This window comes from Lemur catta, chromosome 7, assembly GCF_020740605.2.
Source record: "Lemur catta isolate mLemCat1 chromosome 7, mLemCat1.pri, whole genome shotgun sequence".
In the NCBI taxonomy this organism is placed as follows: domain Eukaryota; kingdom Metazoa; phylum Chordata; class Mammalia; order Primates; family Lemuridae; genus Lemur; species Lemur catta.
In genome coordinates, this window is record NC_059134.1 from 30,634,444 (window position 1) to 30,661,135 (window position 26,692).

A 26,692-nucleotide genomic window follows, 5' to 3' on the forward strand; every position below is an offset into this window, starting at 1 on the left:
GTACCTTTGCCTGGTGGCCTTGGATCACACTGGATAGACTAACAATGTGATTTAAGAAGGGGGCTGGCCGTGCCTGTATCATCTTGGGGTAGGGGCTGGCCAATCAGAAAGACTAACAATGTGACTTGGAGTGGGGAGCTTTCGATCACGCAATGTCAGTCAGCCTGGAGACTGAAATTATCCATGTGAGCAATTAATCAATCATGCCCATGTGAAAAGGGTCCATAAAAACTCCAGACAGTGAAGGTTGGATGAGGTCCCTGTTTAGTAGTTCTTGTGCATACTATCACACATGGATGCCAGGAGTGAAATGCATCCTGACTACACAGGGAGAGGACAAGAGAAGCTCTGTATTTGGAACCCTTCTAGACTCTGGCCTATATGAGTCTCTTCCTTTGGCTGACCTTACTCTGAATCTTTTCCCATAACAAATCATAACTATGAGTACAACAGTTTTCACTAAATTCTATGAAACTTTCTAATGAATTATCACACCTGAGAGTAGTTCTGGGAACCCCTCAAATTTGCAGTTGTTGTCAGAAGGGAGAGTGGTTTTAGGTGGAGACTGTACCCTCTAAATTTTGTAGTTGTCCTAAACTCCTCACAAAAAGTATATTTGAAATCCATATAAACACTGAAAACTGAGGGGGAAAATACATGGAAAGATAATTAGCCCAGCACAGTAGCATGTGCCTGTAGTCCCAGCGACTCAGGAGGCTGAGGCAGGAGGATCACTTGAGCCCAGGAATTCAAGGTTACACACACCGGTCAGCTACAATTGAGCCACTGCACTCCAACCTGGGCAAAAGAGCCTAGAGACCCTGTCTCAAACAAAAACAAAAACAAAGACAAAAACAACGTGGAAAAATAGCCATCTCATTTCATAAGCTAACAAAACCCTGACACCAAACTGCTGCAAACAGTACAAGAAATGGAAACTCTAGGCCAATCTTACTGGAGAATATAGATGCAAAAATCTAAATAAATATTAGCAAATCAAAATGGCATAGCCAAACAATGATACCTCATAATCATATAGCTTATCCCAGGAATGTGAAGGTGGTTCAACATTAGGGGGAAAAAATCATCAATTACACTACCAAAAACAAAGCGAGAGAGACACTCCATGTGTTAGTCATTAGTAGTATTCCTTTTCAAGTGAAGCATGGCCGTGTGACTTATTTGGGCCAATAAATTTCAACAAAAGTCATTAATTTTCTAATATATCAGCACTAATCACCCCCTAAAATTCATGATTGTTTTTACTATATAACTGTTTTTGAGGGTGTCTCTCACTTCCATCATAGGTTCTTAACCTAAGGTTCATGTAACTGCTTGCATAGATCTGCAAACTCCCTGAAATTATAATCCTGAAACAGTTTCCCAACATATGGTATGACAGCAACTTACACCAAAATCACCTGGGATGGTGATTACACATATAGATTCCTAAAACCTACCTCAGGCCTACTGGGTCAGAATCTCTTGGAGTTAGTTCACCATCTATATGCATATCAAATTCATGATAAAACTACATAAAAATGTTACAGGGGCTATGACCCAAAACTGATTAAGAACCATGGACTAACATCATACTCTTGTGAATGCTGCTTACATCAACACAGTTCATCCTAAAAGTTATTGTACTATCTTGCCCCAAGTGTCTGCTTCTATCACATGATATTCTCATTATAAGAACCCATGGGAGATATCCACTGAGAATTTAGTAACAGGATTAGCTATGCTTTTCTCCTGAACAGCTAGTTTGTTTTTACCTTATGGACTTAAATGAATCATGTAGGTAACTTTGCTCTCCTCTTAGTATTGGCTAATGAGAAATTCAGGGTCATATTTGAGATCCTGTGGCATACATACTTTGTGTACTAACCTTTCGCCTGGCTTTGCATTACTTTTTCTACTTTTATTATTTTCCTGTAACCCTCATTTATTCTTTTATTCATACTTTTCCTTCTGAGGAAAAGGTATGCAAATAAACAAATATGAAAGAACCATGGAAAGAACATGCAAGTCTTTTCTTAACTATGGTATGGAAAATCAGAATACAGAATACCCTCTTAACAAGGATACTTTCTAATTTCAACTAAGTCTATTTCCATAAGCACTTTGGCAATTTATAAAATCAAACATAGTGGCTGGGCATGGTGGCTCACGCCTGTAATCCTAGCACTCTGGGAAGCTGAGGTGGGTGGATCGTCTGAGCTCAGGAGTTCGAGACCAGCCTGAGCAAGAGCAAGACCCCATCTCTACTAAAAATAGAAAGAAATTATATGGACAACTAAAAATATATATAGAAAAAATTAGCCGGGCATGGTGGCACATGCCTGTAGTCCTAGCTACTCGGGAGGCTGAGGCAGGAGGATTGCTTGAGCCCAGGAGTTTGAGGTTGCTGTGAGCGAGGCTGACGCCACAAGCACTCTAGCCTGGGCAACAGAGTGAGACTCTGTCTCAAAAAAAAAAAAAAAAAATTAAACATAGTATTTTAAGTCCTGCAATTAAAAATCAAAAAGGTACAAAGAACTAGAGGAGCTAGGTACTTGAGATAAATACCGGTTAGGCTCCGAAATCTCCTAATAGATATAGCTAAACAACAGGAAACACATTTATGTTCTTCTGTGTGATGAAACATACAAGATTAACTACAGAAACACTTTCCCCTAATACTCAATTTAAACAGAAAGTTAAATAATTGAACATTTTCTATTAAACTTTTAAAATAGATTCCAAAAATGATGCTCAAGCAGTTCTTTGACCTATTCTCTATTAAATCAAAGAGCATATCACTAAATCATAATTAAGCAGCAGGACATCAAACGCACTATCTACAAAACAGAATGCCTTATTAATAAGCAAAAGAATCTTCAAATTATGAACTCTGATTTACGAATGTTTCCACTAACTGAAAGCTGCTTTATCTCTATTAACCTGCTACAAAGGCTATTCTTGAATTCATTATTACTCAGAATAGCAAGTAGGCTGGACTCACCAGTGGCTAACAGGTCTAGAATTATCTCATCCACTGGCTCTTCTTCACCAAGAAGACTTCAACATTTGCCATATCCCTGTCCCTTTATTCTTCATTCTGTACAGCACAACTAATCCAATCGGCCATTGGGAAGTCAATGGGGAGTTGCAATGGGGGAGGTATTTAGGAGAAAAGTATTCTAAAGCAGAGGAAGCAGCCAATGCAAAGATCATAAGGTAAGAGCATGCTTAATGTACTCAAGGTAGAGCAAAGTAAAGAAAGAGGAAAGAGCACATAAGGTCAGGGAAGTAACTAATCTTACTGGACCTTACTGAGTTGGATATTATAGGACCTTAAAGGCCATTATAAAGACTTTGGCTTCTGATGTGAGATAGCCATTAAAAGACTGAGCAAGAAGTGCCATGATCTGATTTACATTTTAAAATCTCCCTGATTACTATGATGAGAATACATTTCAAGGGTCAAGGATTAAAGCTGGGTGTAGGATTGGGAGGCACTGACGGTGACATGGACTGAGATGATAGCAATGTGAGTTGAACGTAGTGAGAAGTGGTTAGATTTTAGATGTTTTATAGATGGCGCTAACAGGATTTCCTGACAGTAAGCACCTGGGATATGAGAAAAAGGAGTAAAGCATGACTTTAAGGCCTTTGTCCAAGACATATGGCATTACATCATCAACTAGAATGGAAAAGACTGATTAGGCTTAAGAAGGAAAGCTCGTGAGATCAGTTTTCGATATATAACATTTGACATAACCCTTAGACATTCATGTGAAGATGCTAAATAGTTCAATACGCAAATCTAGAATTTAAAAGGTCTGGCAAAAAAATATCAATTTGGAAGTCATTAGAATACAGATGGGTTTTAAAACCTGTTACTGGATGAGATCACTGTGAGAGTGGATCTAAATAGAGAACAGGCCCCAGGCCTGAGTTCTTACACATCCAACATTAATTAAGAGATGGAGAAAAGAGGAAAAACTAGCAAAGGATGCTGGTGGAGGATAGATGTGGTACAACTCTGAGAAGTTCATTTTCTATTGCTTCAATTTCCCAGTGCTGTGGAAATAAAGACAATCCCAGAGAAGACTGGGGAGGAGATGCTGAAATTTTGAGAGAAAAAAATGTGAAACTGACATCTAGGAAAGTAGAGGAATAAATGACTGTGGAAGTGCAGCATGACTGGGCTCACTTGTAGCTTATGGTCATGAATTTAAAGTGAAAATAGCATGGTTGCATCTTTTTCTCCAGTGACATTCAGGTGCACAGGTGCTAGCACTGAAAGGTAGACAGATGTATTTAACCAGGGTTGTGGTTTTCCCAAACAACACAGGAGAGGGGCAAGGGAGTCAAAAGTGTATTGAAGGGAATAGATTATAATGATCAAAGAGAGAATTTATGCTCGGTAAAGGGGAGAAAATGGACATCAAAATGACGAGAGACAGAGATGTCTGTTTCCAATCATGATGGAATAACAAGAACCAGATTTCCCCTCCTGCCTAAACAACTACAAAGCTAAAAGGCAGTGCAGGACAATGCTTCCTGAGAAAAGAAAAACAAATAAGGTGAGCTCTACAAATGCCCAAACATACTGCCTATAGAGTGTTTCCAGGCCTCATCACAAGGAAAGGAACCCAAACAGAGCCTGGTATTTTTACAAAGTTTAAGAGACAGAGTTCAGGGCCGGATATAGTGGCTCACACCTATAATCCTAGCACTCTGGGAGGTAAAGGCAAAAGGACTGCTTGAGCTCAAGAGTTCGAGACCAGCCTGAGCAAGAGCAAGACCATGTCTTTACTAAAATAGAAAAATTAGCCAGGTGTGGTGGTGTGAGCCTGTAGTCCTAGCTACTCAGGAGGCTGAGGCAGGAGGATCGCTTGAGCCCAGGAGTTTGAGGTTGCAGTGAGCTATGATAACACCACTGCACTCTACCTGGGGCGACAGAGCAAGACTCTGTCTTAAATAAATAAATAAATAAACAAACAGACAGACAGAGCTTGGAGTCACTGAGGTGAAGAGATTTTGTGGTGCAGAGAAAAAAGGGTGCCCTGGAGACCTGTAAAAGGGGTCCCCCCAAGCCTTTAGCTGAGTACTGACCTTTACCTGTATGTGAGAAAACTATATGAGACTAGGGAAAGAACCATTAGAAGGCAGCAGGCAGAACAATCAGCAGAGCACACACAGGACACAGGGTTAGAAATAGTTTGCGTTGCTACCGGCCAGAGTGGAAACATCCCTTAAAGTACCAGGCACTGGGCAGAGTCCCGAGAAAGCTATCACATCTACAATGGAACCAAAGTACCCCCAACTCTAAATGTTATTCTGGATGCACTCTAATAAAACTTAAAGGTAAACTTCAAAAGTATCAAACTGACTTTAAGTCACCTAACTGCATCACACCTAAACCCTAAAATATTTAAAGAATATTTTAAAAATCAAGCCCACAAAACATAAAACTCACAACATCTAACATCTAATGAAAAACTACCAAGCACTCAAAGGCAAAGAAACATCAAAATACAACCCATTGTCAAGAGAAAAAAACATCAAAAGAAACTGACCCCAAAATGACACAGGTGATATATTTAGTACAAGGTCATTAAATCAGTTATTATACATGAATACACTCCACATGATCAAAAAGGTAGAGGAAGGCATGAATATCATAGAAACCAAAGATTTAAAAAGTCAGTGAGCTGTGGAACATCAAATGACCTAACCTGCATATAACTGAGTCTCACGGTGAGGGTACAGAGAATATTTGAAGGAAAAAAGGCAAAAATGTTTCCTAATTTGATGAACACTTCCTAATTTGATGAAGACATTAAACAGTAAGGTGGCAGAATCAGTGAATCGAAGAAGGACCTAGTACTAGAAAGTGGATTATAGGAATAAAAGCACTAGAAGGAGTGAGAAAGACAGGAGGGGGTGATCAGAGTAGGGTGCTTAAAACTGAGATTGTGGAAGGGTGGAATTCAGCAAAATTTTCTCTCATTATATATATATATATTTTTTTGGAGACAGTCTCGCTCTCCAGGTGTGAGCCACTGTGCCTGGCCAATATTTTTATTGTTTTGTTTAATCATCCCATTGCAAGATTTTCTATTATTTTTTTCATTGCAAATATATGGCAGTTGGCTAATTTGAGGTTATACAGGCCAATAAATTTTGTAGATGTGATACCTGTTGTACAAAAGAGTACTTTCTTTTGATTTTCTTTTCAAATAGTTTCCCTTATGTTTTCATGAATATCTGAAAATAAATTTTAGTTCAGCATTTGTATCTTCTATTATTTAACTTGACTATAATCTTTAGTATTGATTTGTAAAAATCACTCCATCATTTTAATCATTTTGCTTTGTAATATCTGATTGCTAGTTAATTATGTTAGGTGCTGTATTGTTCTAAATACTTTACAAGTATGAATTCATTTAATCTTTATCACCTATGCATTAGGTGATAATATTATTCCCATTTTATAAATGAAAAAAACTATACACTGTAAAATCTGAGATTAAGTTAGATTATTTGCCTAAAGTTAGAGGCATTAAGTGGCAGAGCAGGAAATCAAATCTGAGCAGTTTAGCTCTGTTAGGGCCACATTCTTAAGTAACTCTCTGGTTCTTTCCTAGATGAAGAATGAAGGGACTTCTAATCTATGGGCCAGATCCAGTTCTTGGCTTAATTTCATCAGGCTTGTTAAATGTAAAAATCTATGATTATAAAAATTTAGTAGCAATTATCTAGAAACCATAAGGTGGAAATATCACTACATGAAAGACATTACTTTTTAAACATGGTGCGGGAGAAGGAGGAGGAAAAGGAAGAGGAAGACACTACTTTCCAAAAAGTTAACTATCTTTTTCCACTGAAATGAAAAATGTCATACTAAAGTCCTTTTAAACTTTTAGGTTCCTTTTATAGAGGAAAAAAAAATTTTAAACAAATTCGGACAATGTTTAAATTTTTTGAAACCCAAACAACTAAATTTAAGGAAAAAAACAAAAATAATAATACTAGTGAAAGAGTTTAAACTTATTTTGAGCTGCTTCCTTGTCGAATGTTCATTTATTCATTCAGCAAACATTTGAGAGCCTACTATACACTGGACTGGGTCACATTAATGAAAGAGCCTTAAAGAACTCACATTCTGGTATAGTGTTTCGTAAACTGTGGTCCATGGACAAGAATCCCAGGAGAAATTCTTAAGAAAGACTCAAACTATAAAAATAATTTTTTATGTTTTTCTTTTGAAAAATCCAATAAAACATAAATACAAGTAGAAATCTGGACTGCTTCTATGACCTGATAACCAAGCACTAAGCATAAAGGGAAAAAATTAATAAACTGACTATATTAAAATTAAGAACTTTAATCCATTAAAAGATACCATTAAGGGAGCTAAAAGGCAAACCACAGAGTCAGAGAAGATATTTCTAATACGTATATGCAAGAAAGGCTCTTACCAGAATACGAAAAGCACTCTAAAAAATCAATAAGAAAAGCAAGGCTGGACGCGGTGGCTCACGCCTGTAATCCTACCTAACACTCTGGGAGGCCGAGGTGGGAGGATCGTTTGAGGTCAGGAGTTCGAGATCAGCCTGAGCAAGAGCGAGACCCCGTCTCTACTAAAAAATAGAAAGAAATTAACTGGACAACTAAAAATATGTAGAAAAAATTAGCCGGGCATGGTGGTGCATGCCTGTAGTCCCAGCTACTTGAGAGGCTGAGGCAGAAGGATTGCTTGAGCCCAGGAGTTTGAGGTTGCTCTGAGCTAGACTGATGCCATGGCACTCTAGCCAGGGCAAAAAAGCGAGACTCTGTCTCAAAAAAAAAAAGAAAAGAAAAATAAAAACAAAACAAGTCAATTTCAAAACTTGCAAAAGATTTGAAGAGACCCTTCATAAAGATGATATCTACATGGCCAATAACCATATGAAAAGGTACCCATCATCATTAATCATAAGGGAAAGACATATTAAAACCACAATGAAATATCACTACCCACCACCAAAAAGGCTAAAACAGAAAAGAATGGCAATATCAAGTTGTTAGAGAGAATGTGCCAAACTCTCATCCCACTGGTGAGAGTATAAACTGGTATGACTATTTTAGAAAACTATTTAGCAGTATCTATGAAAGCTATACATATCCATATTACATGACCCAGAAATTTCACTCCTAGGTATACTTCCAACTGAACTGCATACATGTGTCTGCCAAAAGATATATATAAGAAAGTTCATAGTAGCTTTATTCTCAATAGTAAAAAACTACCAACAGCCCAAATGTCCATCAACAGAATGAATAAATGCTGGAATATTTATAACAGAATACTATATATAATAGCAATAAAAAATCAGTATGTAACAACATAAGTGAATCTCACAGACATGATAATGAACAAAGAGGTCAGACACAAGAGTACAGACTATGGTCATGAATAGGCAAAACCTACCTAAAATGATTAGAAGTTAGAATAGCTATTTCCTTGAGGAGGGGTTATAAGTTAGAGACTGGGACAGGATAAGAGAGAGGGGGCTTTATGGGTACTGTTAATATTCTATTTTTAGATCTCAATGCTGATTATTACAGGTATTTTACTTTATCAAAAATGCATCCAACTGTACATTGTGTGCATTTCTGTACACAGGCCATATCTTTTAAAGTTTACTTTTAAAACTGTCATGCTAATGTTCATTTAAGTCTTGAGTTTTTAGTGTTGTATTTAATTGGTAAATCTTTTTCTTTAATTGTAAAAGAATTCTAAGCTTAAGAAATTTATAGCTAATTTTACATCTATACGTACTAGGAATGTTATAATAGCTTCCTTCCTTTCTCCCCTCCATCCCTCCTTTCTGAATAATTTAGTCCAAAAGCTCAGTTCTCGCTGTCAGAGAAGGAAGTTACATATATGGAAAAGGAGAAGAATAGAAAAACCCTGTGGTGTTGGACTGGAATTGAAAGATGGGAGTAAACTCATGGTTTTTTATAACAGATATAAAAATAAGTATAGGGGTGTGTGGGTGTGTGTGTCTATGTCTTGCTTAGCTAAGTTCACTGAGAGGGCATGGAAGGAGCAATACCCCAGTAGCAATCAGTAGTCCTAGGATCCAGATCTTGGTTTCATAATGCTATACTCCACAAAAAGGGGTTCTGAGAGAAAATGATAATTCCAATGTTGGGACAGATGATCCTGGAACATCTTTTTTGTGCCAGAAAGAAAGAAAAATATTTGATCCAAGGAAAGTAAATGATAGTAACATATTTTAGCACATGAAATAAAATAGTTCTTTGGATGGTGGGGGGAGGGGGACAGGGTTAGCCAACGGCTATTGACATGATTAACTTCTAGAAAAGTCATCTATAAATTCACGGAATGAAAAACTGAAAGAGAGTCAAGAAGTTTATATGAGCAACAGTTTATATGAGCAATGAATGATGAAACCCTAAACTAAAGCATTAAACAGAAAGGAAGGTGTAAATGTAAAATATTCAAGAAGTAAACTTTATAAGAATAGAATTATGACTTAGCCACTTACCAGCTGTGTGACCTTGAACAAGTAACATAAAGTCTCTGTGCTTCCATTGCATCTATGTAAAAAATGGGTTTAATAAAATGCCTATTTGAAAGGACTGTTGGAAGGACTTAATAATATATGTAAAACATTTACAAAGTGGCTGGCATAAATATACACTCTATGTGCTGGTTATTATTATAACATTAGTACTTTTACTATAATTATACTACTTTTCTTCCACCTCCCATCATTATTCCTCAATATAATTCAAAATACTAAACATTACTAAACGCTAAAATATATGTCAAAAGTCCAAAAGTCTTCTTTAAAAAATTATACACAACACTGGCTGGGTGCAATGGCTCACGCCCATAATCCTAGCACTTTGGGAGGCTGAGGCAGGTGGATCACTTAAGGTCAGGACTTCAAGACCAGCCTGTGAACGTAACGACACCCCGTCTCTACAAAAAATAAAATTAAAAAATTAGGCCAGCATGGTGGCACACGCCTATAGTCCCAGCCACTAGGGAGGCTGAGGCAGGAGGACTGCTTGAGTTCAGCAGATGGAAGTGGCACTGAGCTATGATCAGGCCACTGCACTCCAGCCTGGGTGACAGAGAGAGACCCGGTTGCTAAAAAAAAAAAAAAAAATTTTTTTTTAAATTGTACAATACATCCCAACTGGCCTCATCACCTCTCCTAAACCATTCTACTCCAATGCATTCCTCCCCTGGCATTTCTTCTCTGACCAGTGATTCTACTAGTCATTCACTCAAGTCAAAAATCTGAGAGCTCTGTTATATTATCCAATAGGCAGAAGCAGCACATGTAGGAGCCCCTTCTCTGCTCCCCTCAGGAAAAGTGAGAAAAAAATGTTGTGTGTGGAGTTATATTGAATTTTTTTTTCTTTTTTGAGACAGGGTCTGGCTCTGTGGCCCAGGCTGGAGGGCAGTGATATGAACTGCACTGCTGGACTGCAGCCTTGAACTCCTGGGCTCAAATGATCCTCTCACCTCATCCTCCCAAGTAGCTGGGACTACAGGCACCCACCACAGTGCAGGGCCTGTTCTGTACAATTTAAGCAAATGCTGAAGTTATAATTTCACTTCCTTTTTTCTGTGTTCTCTTTTCCTCTTTATTTTAAATAAAAGATTATATGTTGCTAAGTTGTATTTTACTTACTATCTCCCCCCAAGGACTGAGGAAAAAAATAAATCAGTGTCAAGTTTCTCACAAATAATTAGGAGAGACAGGATGAAAATAGTATTTTAAAAAAAGGATAAAAGAAAAACAAGTAAACAAGGGTTTAGATCCCTCTCTCTGCTCTAATCAGTATAAAGAAATCAGAATCCCTTAATATATAACATGTTGGTTGCCCAGATCCAAATAAAATACATTTATTCAGCTTTATCTAAAAAGTATTTCCTAATATGAAAGAATCAGTTCTAAAACCAATAGCCAATAAAGTCCCAGCATCTCTTATCTGTAGCGTTGGTGGTTGTTTCAAAGAAAAACAAACAAACAAACATACCCTAGGAAGACAGTGGATTAAAGAAGAATAATTTTTTTAAATGTGTTTGGGGTGGGGGCAGGGGTTATTGGATAGAAATGAAAGATGCTATACAGATCGTTCTAAAATATCACTTAAAAAAAATCTGCACATCTCCCATTGAAATTCAAGAGTGCTTTTTGAAGCAATGAATCCATCTACAACAATCCCATTTTATTTAATCCTGAATAAAAGAATAGATATGTAATTGTGTACAAATATAACATCTGGTTCCCTGTTAAAAAATAAGAATGCTGGCCGGGCGGCTCATGCCTATAATTCTAGCACTCTGGGAGGCCAAGGCGGGAGGATCGCTCAAGGTCAGGAGTTTGAGACCAGCCTGAGCAAAAGCGAGACCCCGTCTCTACTAAAAACTAGAAAGAAATTATCTGAACCAAAAAAAATATATAAAAAATTAGCTGGGCATGGCGGTGCATGCCTGTAGTCCCAGCTACTCGGCAGGCTGAGGCAGAAGGATTGCTTGAGCCCAGGAGTTTGAGGTTGCTGTGAGCTAGGCTGACGCCACGGCACTCTAGCCCAGGCAAAAAGAGCGAGACTCTGTCTGCAATAAATAAATAAATAAGAATGCTTAACCAAATGAAAGTAAACAAAAACTGAAAAATCTACTGGCTTGCAAAATGATTCACAGTAATAATCACTTTTAAATGATTCACTTAATTTTCAACAAAATACAAATACTGACCTATTGTTTTGCCTTGACAACATCCATAAATCCCTATGTATTAATAATATATGGGACAAAACATACCTCCATCAATTTTTAGGAGCAACATTACAGCAATATTTTAATGATGTCAAATGTTGCATTTAAAAGAAAACAAAGGGCCAGGCACAGTAGCTCACACCTGTAATCCCTAGCACGCTGGGAGGCCAAGGCGGGAGGCAGGAGGATGGCTTGTGCTCATGAGTTTGAGACCAACCTGAGCAAGAGGCTGGTCTCTACTAAAAACAGAAAAATTAGCTGGGCGTGGTGGCACATGCCTGTAGTCCCAGCCACTCAGGAGGCTGAGGCAAGAGGATTGCTTGAGCCCAAGAGTGTGAGGTTGCAGTGAGCTATGCCAGGGAGACAGAGTGAGACTGTGTCTCAAAAATAAGTAAAGTAAATAAATAAAAGAAAACAAATAATACAGTTATCATAGCTGTACATCTTTTTGCTACATCTTCTTCACAATGACAAAAGTGCAGAAGAAGTTAGGATGAAAAGACAAGTTGAAGGAGAGGCAAGAAATAATAGCATCTATATAATTAATGGCAATTATTTTTTATTGCCTGTACTCTTTCATGCCCTTAACATTCTGAACATCACATAAGGAGTCTAGTTGTTTTAAGATTTATATTTGATCCCTCCTCAAAGTTCCCAATATATTGATTATGGATCACAGTCATACATCACTTAATGGCATTCTGAGAATGTGTTGTTAGGTGATTTCATCATTGTGTCACCATCATAGAGTGCCCTGACACAAACCTAGATGGTATAGCCCTGAGGTCCCCAACCCCCCGTCTACAGACCAGTAGTGGTATGCGGCCTGTTAGGGACCAGGCTGCAGAGCTTCTGCTGAACGCCCCCCTACCACCCTGGAAAAATTGTCTCCCATAAAACTTAGTCGGGGGCGGGGGGGGGGGGTGCATACAGCAGCAAACAAAGCTCATCCATATTTACAGCTGTTCCCCTCCCCAGCCCTCCCATCACAGCCTGAGTTCCTTCCCCCGCCACTGCCATACGTGGAAAAATTGTCTTCAGGAAAGTCTCTGGTGCCAAAAAGGTTGGGTACCACTGCTTTATGTCTCTTTGTGCCCTTGTGTACCCCTCATTCAGCTCCCACATATTAATGAGAACATGTCCTGTTTGTTTTTCCATTCCTGAGATACTTCACTTAGGATAATGGTCTTCAATTCCATCTCAGTTGCTGCAAAAGACATTATTTCATGCCTTTTTTATGGCTAAATAGTACTCCATGGCGTGTATATATATGTGTGTGTGTGTGTACACCACACTGAAAATTTTATATTTTGATAGCTCCTTTAAATCTGCGGTCCCCAACCCATAAGCCGTGGACCGCTACAGGTCTGTGGCCTGTTAGAAACCGGGCAGTGCATCACCACCTGAGCTCCGCCTCCACACCCCACCACAGAAAAACTGTCTTCCATGAAAGTTAGGAACCAGGCTGCAGGAGCTAAGAGGCGGGCAGGCCAGGAAAGCTTCATCTGTACTTAGCTGCGCCTCCCACCCCGCACCCACCCCCATAGAAAAATTATCTTCCATTTAACAGGTCACTGGTGCCAAAACGTTGGGGACCACCAGTGTAGCCTACCACACACCTAGGCTATATGGTATAGCCTATTGCTCCTAGGCTACAAATCTGTATAGCATGTTACTGTACTGAATACCATAAGCAACTGGAACACAATGGTAAGTATCTTTATGTAATATCTAAACATAGAAAAGTCACGGTGAAAATATGGTATAAAAGATTAAAAAAAAAAAGGTACACCTATAGAGGGTACTTATCACGACTGGAGCTTGTGGGACTGGATGACTCAGTGCATGTGTAATGAGTGAAGATGGGAAGACCTGGGATGTTAATGTATACTACTACAGAATTTGCAAACACTTAGGCTACACTAAACTATAAAAAAATTTTTTTTTCTCCCTTCAATAATAAATTAACTTTAGCTTACTGTAACTTTTTTCTTTTTCAAAAGTTTTTGACTCTTTTGCAATAACACTTAGCTTAAAACACACCTTATACAGCTGTACAAAAATATTTTCTTTATATCCTTACTCCATAGTCCTTTTTTTCTATTTTTAAATTTTTTTTAAACTTTCATGTTAAAAACTAAGACACAAACATACACATTTGCCTAAGTCTACACAGGGTCAGGATCATCAACATCACTGTCTTCCACATCTTGTCCCACTCAAAGGTCTTCAGGGGCAAGTGGCTGTCATGTCCTACGATAATGCCTCCTTCTAGAATACCTCCTGAAGGACCTGCTTGAGGCTATTTTACAGTTAACCTGGAGGACACTCTAAAGATTTAAAAGTATAGTAAATACACTGCTGCTATACTTTGGATATTTGTCCCCCAAACCCCATATCAAAATTTGACCCCAATGCTGGAATTGGGACCTAATGGGAGGTGTTTGGGTCATGGGAGTGGATCCTTCATGAATAGATTAATGCCCTCCCTGCGGGGAGGTGAGTGAGTTCTAACTCTATTTGTTCCCATGAGAACTGGTTGTTAAAAATAGCCTAGCTCCTGTCCCTGCACTCTTGCCTCCTCTCCTGTCATGTGATCTCTGCACACACTGGCTCCTCCCCCTCCCCATCTGCCATGAATGGAAGCACCCTGAGGACCTCACCAGAAGCCAAGCACATGCTTATAGAGCCTGCAGAACCATGAGCCAAATAACTCTTTTTTACTATATAAATTATCCACTCTCAGGTATTCCTTCCTAGCAAACAGACTAAGATATACATAAACCATTAACATAGTCATTTATTATTATTAAGGATTAGGTACTGTACATAATCATATGTGCTAGAGTGTTATAAGACTCACAGCACAGTAGGTTTATTTACACCAGCATCACCACAAATATGAGTGATGCTTTGCACTATTACATTACCAAGGCTATGACAGATGTGTCCAGACAATAGGAATATTTCAGCCAAAATATGTGGTCCATCATTGAACAAAATGTCATTATGCAATGAATGATTGTACATCAATGATGCCATTATAATAATTTTATAAAAGGAACCCAATTGGCATATTGTAGAGCTTTCATTTAATTATAAGATTAGCTATTTGAATGTGTGGGTTCCCTTATTGTTTATGAGCCACCAGTGCTCCCAGTTATGTGATTTTAAAATATTTGCCAATCCCCACTAACCAAAAGAACCACAAAACTACAGTACAACTGTCCCTTGGTATCTGTGGGAGGCTGGTTCCAGGACTCCCCTGCAGATACCAAAATCCATGGATGCTCAAGTCCCTAATACAAAATGGTGTAGAATCTGCATATAACCTGAGCACATCCTTCCATACACTTTAAATCATCTCTAGATTACTTATAATACTTAATACAATGTAAATGCTATGTCAATAGATGTTATACTATATTGTTTAGGGAATGATAACAAAAAAAGGTCTGTACACTTTCAGTATAAATGCCAATTTTTTCTTCCCAAATATTTTCAATCCTCGGTTGGTTGAATCCACAGGTGTAGAACCCATAGATATGGAGCGCCAACTGCATATATTTGAATACTGGCAATTCTCACTATGTTCCAGCCACACTAACCTTTCAAAGGTGTTCCTCAAGTATGCCAAGCTCATCATTGCCTCAGAATACAGATCATTCAGATCTCAGCTCCAATGTCACCTCAGAGAAGTATTCCTAAACCAACCTAAGAAAAATGCCCTTCCTTCATTCCTCTCTGTACATTCAGAGCTAAGGTCTTGAGCTGGTAAAAGAGGCACTTTGATTGGCAATGAGGCTGAAATTTTAATTCAGACTAAACAGGATTTTTTTTTTTAAAGACCACAAAACTATGGGATCTAGCTGAAATGTCAACATGTTAACAGGGAAGGAAAATTCAACACAACATAGTCGAAAGCAGTATTTGGGGGAAAAATTATTTTCTGTTGTGAATAAATAAGTAAACTAGTGCCTCCACCTTCCAAACACTTTTGATTATATTGTTTTCATCAGCAGTGTATTATTTACTCCTTTAGTGTATTTACTCATGAGAATATAAACTTTAAACTCTAAGGACCTTGTCTGTCATATTCACTACTGTATCACTAACACTTAGAATAGTACCCAGCACAGAATAGAGGCTCAGATTTTTTATGGAACAAACAAACTCCAGTTATGCAGACCAATTACCCTTTGATATACTTGTACATACTCCATGGATTTGACCTATGTTTTAACAGGAACTGTACCTTGCTTTGTTTACAGTATATCAGGTACCTATTTCTTCAACCTACTTTACCAAGACAGGAGCCAAATGGCTTTTAGTGACAAAACTTGTTTCACCAGGACTCTCGGCAGGCACGGTGGCTCACACCTGTAATCTTAGCACTCTGGGAGGCAAAGGTAGGAGAGGATTGTTTGAGCCCAGGAGTTCAAGACCAGCCTGAGCAACAGACGGAGAGGGAGAGGGAGAGGGAGAGGGAGAGGGAGAGGGGAAAGGAGAGGAGAGGAGAGGAGAGGAGAGGAGAGGAGAGGAGAGGAGAGGAGAGGAGAGGAGAGGAGAGGAGAGGAGAGGAGAGGAGAAAGGAAAGGAGAAAGGAAAGGAGAAAGGAAAGGAAAGGAAAATTAGCTGCATGTGGTGGCACCTACCTATAGTCCCAGTTACTTGGGAGGCTGAGGCAGGAGGATTGCCTGAGCCCAGGAGTTCAAGACTGCAGTGAGCTATAATGACGCCACTGCACTCTAGCATGGACAACAGAGCAAGACTCTGTCTCAAAACAAAAAAAAAAGGAACAGAAGAGAAAAGAAAAGAAAAACTAGACAGATGCCTAGTGTCCTCCTAATATCTTCCAGTAGTCTAGAATTCCCCTCCTCTAATCGACTGAAAAAGGATTGACCTCTCAAAGTTTATACTAAACTGTCACTTCCTTTTAGCAGCTTTCATTAACATACATCACCTCCAGATTATGGTAACTGCATTTTTTTTTTCTTGAGACAGGGTCTCGCATTGTCACCCTGACTAGAGTGCAGTGGCATCATGACAGCTCACTGCAACCTCAAACTCCTGGGCTCAAGGGATCCTCCTGTCTCAGCCTCCTGAGTAGCTGGGATTACAGGCACGTGCCACCATGCTCAGCTAATTTTTCTATTTTTAGAGACAAGGTCTTGCTCTTGCCCAGGCTGGTCTCGAACACTCTTGACCTCAAGCAATCCTCCCACTTCAGCCTCCCAAAGTGCTAGGATTACAGGCGTGAGCCACCATGCCCGGCCAATAATTACACACACATTTGTTTTCATAGGACATGAAAGATTCTCCCATTTATATTTATCACACAGTTTTGCAGCTACTTACTCTACTATTCCCACTCCCATTTCTACCCATGACCAACACAGATAGCCCTGGATTTATTTTCTTCCTGGTTGTGTCAAGGAGACTGACGGAATAAGACACTGGAGGAACGGAAGGTGGCCCTAAGGCTCAAGTCCTCATGCCCTTTTCAAAAGGGTGATTTCTGTCAAACCAATGAAAAATTGAGAACTGGGTTATTAATGAGGCTCATTTACATTTCATTAGACATATTAAAAAGAATTATCCAGTTATGTATCTTAACTACGTTCACTGACAACATTCAAATCTTGGTATTACATCCACATTCCTTGCCAAGCATGTTCCTGACTCAGTGCTTTTGCACTGGCTTCTTCTAAATATGTACACCACTTGTTCCCTTGGGTATTGCTTCAACTATCATCTCCTCAGAGGCCTTTCCTGACCCCATGTTTTTCTTTGTAGTGTTTATCACAACATGACTTATAGTACATATTTATTTGCTTATAAGTTTACCGGCTCTCTTCTTCACAAAATATAAGTTATACAAGGAGAGAAGTTTGTCTGCCTAGTTCACCATTATTTAGTTAGAATCAGAAAATACTAAACTCTTGTTTAATGAATAAACTTATTCTCCACAGACTTAATGACTCTTGTTATGGTTTCAATGCATATGATGTCATTAGCACAAACGCTCCTCATCCATGGCCATCTCTCAAGTCAGTTTTTTTTTTTATTTTGACGGTGTCTCACTCTTGCTCAGGCTGGTCTTGAACTCCTGACCTCAAGCGATCCTCCTGCCTCAGCCTCCCAGAGTGCTTACGATAACAGGCCTGAGCCAACGTGCCCAGCCTCTCAAGTCAGATTTTGAATACACGTAAAGTAGAAGTAATAATTTTATGTGTAAGAGCCAAAAATAGATTGAGAAGTTCACAATATCACTGCTCACATATTTTTCAAATATTTCCCATTATCTGTGGAACTTTATTTCAAACTCCCTTGCTTAGCATGGAAGGTCCTTCACAATCTGACCTTGACTTTCCTTTTACTCTTATTTCCTACCGTTTCCCTGTACTCTGGGCTTCCACACTGCAACAATTCCAAGGAACACCATTCATACAGAATGTAACATAGCATGCAGTCCTGCTTACACTGCAGTCAAACTGATCTAGTCTCCATTCATACCAAATTTTCTCCTAATTACCACCTACAAAAAGTCTATCCATTATTCAAAATCTAGCTCCAATGCTTTCTCCATAAAACTTTCCTTGATCATCCTATAAGATATTATTTCCTCAGTCTGTGGGGACCATACAGCAGCTAGTAACACACCTGAATTTCTGCCTTATAATAAATCATTAGTACTTTTTAATCTCCTTTAGCATATGATAAATTCCCAAAGAGCATGGACATGTTTTAGGTATCTTTGTATTCTTCATGGTGTCTTGCATATAGGTGTCCAATAAAATTTTAATAATGAATAAATTCTACAGACACTTTGAATCACTGCTTTATATTTCTTTATATATAGTCTTTACTGCTTTATATATACTTTCTTTCCTCTCAAAGGATAAGTTTCCACTGAGAAAAGTAGTGTGCTTCATATTTCAGTTTAAAGTTTGGATTCTCTTATGGGTTGCTTACATATCACTACCTTCTTCTGCCTTCCTCTCGCTAGATCTAATTAGAAGGAGTGAGAGAGTTATAGCTAATGGTTAGGGAGAAGACGACCTCTGGCACGCGTCTGAGCCAACAAGTAACCAGCCAGGTGGGTGGGTATGTGAGTGTGAGAGTGAGTGAGTGAGAGAGAGAGAACACTAGTTATTAGTGAGAAGACCCAGCTGGAAAGATCTCAAAGAATTTGAACCATCAAAGGTATCTGAACAGGAAAGTGATATGGTGAGAACTGTTTTGGTCTAGAGCTCCAGACCAGAGCTAAGAGACAAAAATAGTGAAATCATGGGAGTTAACACTGTCCCAGGAAAAAAAGTATAAAGATAGAAAAGGGCTGAAAATTAAATCCTGAGAAATAATTACCCTGGGGGAAAGGAAGGGAAGTCAACGAAAAACAAGTGATTTGAGAGATAGTAGGCCAAAGAGAGAATAATGTAATAAAAACCAAAAAAGCAGCAGAGGAAGTGAGCAACAATACCAGAAAAGAGGATTAAAGTTATCAGAGAAGAATCTCATTTAGCAATCAGGAGGCTGCTAGCACTCTTGAGACTGACAGCTTCAATATAATTGGGTGGAGGGGGGGGTGGAGGGTGAGCCATACCACAGTAAGTTAAGAAAAATGGTAGAAAATTATAAAGGCAGCAAGTGGGGGCTGCTTTTCCAAGAACTGTGACAGTGAATGAAGAAAGAAAAGGGCAAAAGTTTGAGGCAGAAGCAGAGTACCTGTTAAGCTTATATGAGAAGACACATGAACTTTTTTATAGGCATAGAAGTGAGAAAAAAGGAAACTGAAAAAAAAAAATAAGAAGGGAAATGCCACCAAATCCTGGGGGAAAGATGAGGACTGAAAAAGAACAGGTGAAAGGAGGCAATTTAGGAAGCAGCATGGAAAAGAGGAGAATGTAGGAGAAATGAGAAAAATTTGTGGTACTGATCAAGGAAGTTAAGGGCATTTCAAATAGCTGAGTAAAGTAATGTGCTAAGAATTAAGAGAGGTAAGGCTCAGGAAAAAAAAAAAACAGTTTGAACAATTGCCATTTGGAGTAGGATAAATCTGTAATGAAGAAAATAAGCACTGAGGGCCCAGATGATAACTGCAAAAGAAAAGGAACAAGTAGAATTATATGTTAGAATCTAAAACAGAAGATGAGGGCCGGGCGCGGTGGCTCACGCCTGTAATCCTAGCTCTGGGAGGCCGAGGCGGGTGGATCGCTCGAGGTCAGGAGTTCGAGACCAGCCTGAGCAAGAGTGAGACCCCGTCTCTACTCAAAATAGAAAGAAATTATCTGGCCAACTAAAAATATATATACAAAAAAATTAGCCGGGCATGGTGGCTCATGCCTGTAGTCCCAGCTACTCGGGAGGCTGAGGCAGTAGGATCGCTTGAGCCCAGGAGTTTGAGGTTGCTGTGAGCTAGGCTGACGCCACGGCACTCACTCTAGCCCGGGCAACAAAGTGAGACTCTGTCTCAAAAAAAAAAAAATAAAATAAAAAAAAATAAAACAGAAGATGAAATTCTAATATCAGCTGGGTGCAGTGGCTCATGCCTGTAACTCCTAGCACTTTGGAAGGCCAAGGCAGGAGGATCACTTGAGGCCAGGAGTCCAGACCAGCTGGGGCAAGAGTGAGACCCTGTCTCTACAAAAAATTTAAAAATTAGCTGGGCATGGTGACACACGCCTGTAGTCCGAGCTACTCAGGAGGCTGAGGCAGGAGGATCACTGGAGCCCAAGGAGTTTGAGGTTGCAGTGACGTAGGATGCTGCTATTGCATTCCAGCCTGGATGACAGATTGAGACCCTCCCCTCCCCACCCCAACCAACCAAATTCCAATATAATAAAAAAGTTGGTGGTTTTTATTGCATTGGCTTCTGACTTACAAGGTTCACATCAAGAAAATTTTGAATCTTTCAAAACATTAGCTATCCCTCTGAACTCTATCATTCACAGGTTCAATAAACTTTATCCAAATTACTGGTAAACAAGGTAAGGACATATACTTTTCAGCAGGACACTAAAGGCCTCCCTTTAGGGTTGATGCTGATTTAGCATTCATCATTCTTCAGGTACAGTTGTTTAACTGATAATGAATCAAATTAACTGTATTCTCATCTAGCCCACCTTTCACCATTCTAACCACAGGACGTGATAATTTTGTCAAATACGTTCTGGTGAAATATAATTGCACAGGCCGGGCGCGGTGGCTCACGCCTGTAATCCTAGCTCTGGGAGGCCGAGGCGGGTGGATCGCTCGAGGTCAGGAGTTCGAGACCAGCCTGAGCAAGAGTGAGACCCCGTCTCTACTCAAAATAGAAAGAAATTATCTGGCCAACTAAAAAATATATATACAAAAAAATTAGCCGGGCATGGTGGCTCATGCCTGTAGTCCCAGCTACTAGGGAGGCTGAGGCAGTAGGATCGCTTAAGCCCAGGAGTTTGAGGTTGCTGTGAGCTAGGCTGATGCCACGGCACTCACTCTAGCCCGGGCAACAAAGTGACACTCTGTCTCAAAAAAAAAAAAAAAAAGAAATATAATTGCACAATGTCCAAGATATTTCCCTAATGAACCAGTCTATTAATCCTGTCAAAAAAGGAAATGAGGCTAATTTGGCCACTCCTCAGTCAGCCCTGTCTCTGTTCAAGGTACCACCAGCCTTGAATTTAAATAATCCTACAAAGTACATTATAGATCTCCCCTGCAAGGGTTTCACTACATTTCTCCCAGAAGGCAAACTTCAATCTTCCCACTCTATGATTAGCTACTTTTTAACGTATGAATACAGTCGTCCCCCCTTATCCTTAGTCTCGTTTTCTGCAGTTCAGTTACCTGCAATCAGTCACCATCCAAAAACATTACATGGAAAATTCCAGAAATAAACAATTCAAAAGTCTTAAACTGCAGCCATTCCAAGTAGTGTGATAAAATCTGCTGTCCTCCTCAGTCCAGCCTATCCATACTATACATATTACCTGCCCATTAGTCACTTAGTAGCCCTCTCTGTTTTCAGATCAGAAAAAAAATAGTGTATGTAGCGTTTGGTACTATCTGTGGTTTAATGTATCCACAAGAGTCTTGAAACATATTCTCCCCCACCCACAATAGGGGAGTCTACTATATATGGCAATTACCCATTGCCTCCAATGAGAGGGAAAAAAAGGTTTTTCTAGCCAACTTGAATACATAAAATTTTGGTGATACATAGAAAAAAGAATCAAATGTTTATTTATAATGCCCACTATATTAGTTATATATATTTAAAATCACATACTATATGAAATAATATTTAGAAATTCTGCTTTTTCCTATAGTCAACATTTCATAAAACAATTATATTGAAAATTTTCCAGGGTATCTTTGGCATCTGTCTTCATGTTCACTAGAGTGACTGAGTCACTTACCAGTTTTTTTAAGGCATTATCACCTTCCTTTTATTTATAAAAGTTGTTTCAGTTAGAGTACTTTTTTAATTCTTGTAATCTCTTAACCCAAACCCTACATGCCCATTTTTAAGATATTCAGGCAGTTTTTTCATTCTATAGGTATGTGCTATATGTAGATGCAGACTCATAATCTCTACAAAGTACTTAATATTGACCAAAGTAGCTTCAGATTTTATCTCCTCCAAACAATCCTTTGTGAGGCTTTTGTGTGGAGTAGAATAGTGACTTGCTCTTTTCTGAGAGATAATTTTTTGGGGGGAAAAAGTTACCTCATATCCAGGTAATCAACAAGTCAAAATTTCACAAAGAATCAGGAACCTAACTAATTCTTACACATATTTCAATTAATAACATATCGCTCATGCTAACACACATGGATCCATTAAGAGGGATCTTAAGAAGCTAAATTCTCTTTCTGAACTAATGCATTAGAACTCTGCTATACTGTTATAAAAAAGAAAGAGTGAGATGGGTTACTCAATTCCCATAAATTAGTTTCCTTAAATTAACAGTAGTAGTCTAGCAATCTATTGTATTGTGTACCAATCAAGTGCCAGGCACTATTTTAAGCATTTTTGATACATTAATTCATTTAATCTACACAATGCTCCCACAAAATAAGTGTTATTGATAATTCCCTTTTAATGATAAGCAAACTTGGGCACAGAGAGTTAAGAAACTTGCTCAAAGTCATAAAGCTTGTATATGGGGGATATTTAGAGAGTCTAGTTCTAGCTTCCTCTCCCTTTTAAAAGATGATATACAGTATTGCCTCTTAGAAAAATTTGGTCTTCATTTTATAAGACAATCCATCTATTAGGCAGTTAATATCTGTGGTCTATGGAAGACACGATGGTGAATTTCCAGTATATTTTAATTTCTTTTCTATTGTCCATCCATATTGCCTGAAGACATAATGATGAATCTGAGGGAGGGGTAGTTCATCCTTCCTACTTATGTTCCCTGAGCTAATCACGACCCCCATTTCTGTGAGCTGTGCTTAAGATTCTCACTACAACCACAAGCACAGAACAGACTAGCTCCATGTCTTACTCATTCTTCTCCAAACTTTTTAACTAATGGTGGAGAATCTGCCCCCTCTGGGCCTGGATCTCCCTTGCTATATAAAACTAACTTTAAATGTTGTCTTTAATAAGGTTGCTTTCCTACCCCCTAAAACGATGGCAGCACTTCATCAGTTGTCATCTGGTTGTGTCCTGTAACAGGGGTGGGGGTTGGGGAAATTCCTAATGAAAAAAGGGAAAAATACGAACTCAAGAATGAGAGAATTAGGAGGGATGGTGTAGCACGCAGAAAAGGGAGGAAGGGGGTGGAGTGGGAGGCACTCTCTTGTCTGACTTAGAATTTGGTGCAGACAGAATGAGAACAGAAATTGAGGAGATGGGGGTCGATTCATCGAAAACTATTAGGCAGCATTTTCTTGGATTTCCCTTTTATGCTTCTTAGACATTCGCTTCAGAAGAAACTGAGACCTAAGAGTACTACTAACGGCCCAATCGGTCAGGGCTCAGCACGACCATTCATCTCCCGCTCCGGGGCAGAGCCAGTCCCCTCACAGCCTCAGTCCCCGCCATCCCTCAGCCGGGTTATTCACACCGGTCAACTGGCGGGAGGGACCAACAGAGCCTGTCGACCCCGAGGCCACGGACCAGCGTTCCGGTTCTCGGCGGCAGCCACTGCAGCTTTCCTTGCGGTGGACAACCCCCGAACACGCCTACATTTCGCGGCTGAACATGAACCGAGCCCTTCCCGAGGCCGACCCCGGCGCTCACGGAGTAAAACCCAACCTGGGGTGAGGGTCTTACCTTTAACAGATTAGACGTCGCCATGTTCCTTCAACTTAGACTCTCGCGAGAAGACGCGAGACTTCGTGGCGCTCCAGGCCAGGCCACAACTGGAGGCCGGAGTTCCCACCGGGGCCCACGGGCCCAGCGGCCCGCACCGCGGGGTGTGGTGGGCGCCGGGGCGGCGTGCCGACGGCGCTGGCCTTGTCCCAAGCACTCGGAGCTTCCGCACTCTTTCCCCCTACATGGTCACCGGAGCTTCCCCACACGAAAGAGCTCATGCAAGCGCTCAGGGAGACGGGAACGGCGAATGGTGAGGAGGTAACAGGAGCCGACCTGACTTGGAAGAGGAAGCATCGGCTCCACGAACCTCCCCAGCGCCTTCGGATTAGCCTTTGTGCTTGCACCCGCAGTGCCCACTGGCAACGAATTTAGCCCCGTTCAGGCCTGGCAGCTCGGGTTCCGCGGCCGCGTCACGTGACGCGGAGGGCGGGGACGTGCTCGGGAGCGAGCGTGGGAGCCTGGAAGCCTCGGTGGGTCGGAAGCACGCCCTCTGCTGGCGGGACCCGCGTTTCCCTCCACCCCTCCCCGGCCCCAATTCCCGGGACTCCGCGTTGAGGGAGACACATTACTCATTACTTGAAATGCTTATAATAGCTGTCTGCAATAAGAACTGGTACATAGAATGGGCTCAGTAAGTGCACAAACGTGTTGATTATTAATATTTCTATTCAAGAGTGCGTGGCACTTAGGTAGTCCATAAAAGATTGTTCAGGGAATGAATATTAATCTTGGATTTCCTGAAGGCACATCTTAGAAGATCCTAATAAGCCCCCAAGTTGCATCCCTTTAGACCACAAACCACTGGCCAAGGGAGGAGAATATAATCGATAGGTTGGACGTACAGGATAGCTGGTATTGATTATGATGTTTACAAACAGTATTCATTCATACATTCATAAAATGTATAAATAAAAAAGAGTTGCAGTAAAATAAAGCAGAGAAGAGGAATGACCCTACTTAGAGAATCCAATTAAGAAGATAATACTTCTTTGAGCACTCATATGTACTAGGCACTGGAAATACAGAATTAAAAAAGACCCTCGCCCTTTTGGAGCTTATGGTCTAATAAGGGATCCAAATATTAAGCATAGTTATACAAGTCAAATATTATAATACTTAATTGGAGTTGTGATAAACACTGCAAAGAAAAATCCAATGTGTGCTTGAGAGTGTGTCATGATGGGCAAGGGGTCTGATATCCTCATCTCCATCCATGCAAGCTACCTGTTCCTTATGAATGGAACCTTATCGCTGAACATTATGACTACTTTTGAGAATTCAATTTCAACATCCCACTGTCTAACCAGAACATTCCATTCCCCTAACTTGCTTGTTCTCATAACACCACTGCTACAACTCTGACTTCAATGAGTTCTGCATTCTGTTGACCCTACCACTTCCTCGTTATCTGTCATCCGTTCCTTTTTTCACTTTCTTTCTCATCCAATTTAGATTCAATGGCTCATTGTTATAAAACTGCTTAAATGTTTAAAATGCTTAAACATTTAATTTTTAAAAATACAGAACACAAGCACATACTACAAAATTCAGAAGATGCTACAAGAAATACAATCAAAAGTAGGCCTCCTGGACAGGTGGGGTGGCTCATGCCTGTAATCCTAGCACTCTGGGTGGCGGAGGCAGGAGGATTGCTTGAGGCCAGGAGTTTAAGACCACCCTGGGCAACAAAGCAAGACTCCCAACTCTACTAAAACAAAAAATGAAAAAATAGTAAACAAAATTTGAAGTATAGTTAATGATATTCAGGCTAAAGGATCTAGGAGTAAATAAAGTTATATTTACAATTTATTTTAAAATGTAAGTGTATCAAAAATAAAGTGGATTGATGGTTGGATGGAAATATTGATAAAGCAAGTATAATAAAATGTTAAGGATAGAATGTATGTGGTGGATATGCTAGTTTTCCCTGTGTAAATTTAATACTTTCAGCTTGTCCATGTTTGAATTTTTTTTTTTTTTTTGAGACAGAGTCTTGCTCTGTTGACCCAGCTAGAGTACAGTGGTATCATCATGGCTGTCTGCAACCTCCAACTCCTAGGCTCAAGTGATCCTCCTGCTTCAGCCTCCCAAGTAGCTAAGACTATAGGCAGACAGGCATGTGCCACCACACCCGGCTAATTTTTCAATTTTTTGTAGAGATAACTACTATTTATACTCTTTAACATATTTTTTTTTCACTCAGCAGTATGATATAAATTACTGAAAATATTTTTGTGCTTTTTTTCTCGTACTTTTTATAGAAAAACAATTACTGGCAGGCCTGAAAGCATGCATTGCTTCCAGGATATTTGGGATTATTACTTCCAAAATAGTGTCTGTTTTTTTAAACAGTTTATGGTGTATCTTTTTTTAATTTTTTATTTTTATAGGTTTAGGGGGTACATGTGCAAATTTGTTACATGGATATATTGCATAATGGTGAACTTTTGGCTTTTTGTGTAACCCTCACCCAATTCCTGTACCTAGTACCCATTAGGTAATTTCTTATCCTACACTCCTCTCCCACCCTCTCACCCTTTAAAGTCTCCAACGTCTATTATTCCACTTTCTACGTCCGT

At 39.7% G+C, this 26,692-nt stretch overlaps 1 protein-coding gene across 3 annotated transcripts in view; it reads right to left on the reverse strand.

Annotated features, from left to right (window-relative positions):
• The window catches only part of CUL5 (cullin 5), a 95,157-nt gene extending 70,628 nt beyond the window's left edge, over positions 1-24,529 (reverse strand). For 2 of the 3 annotated variants that reach the window (XM_045556670.1, XM_045556668.1), the window contains exon 1: positions 24,072-24,529. In XM_045556670.1, the coding sequence (XP_045412626.1) occupies positions 24,072-24,095 (24 nt within the window). In that variant the 5' untranslated portion in view covers positions 24,096-24,529. Of the gene's footprint in view, positions 1-3,004; positions 3,076-24,071 lie in introns of those variants that run through there. The other variant, XM_045556669.1, reaches the window with a different exon arrangement.
• Between the last annotated feature and the right edge of the window lie 2,163 nt (positions 24,530-26,692).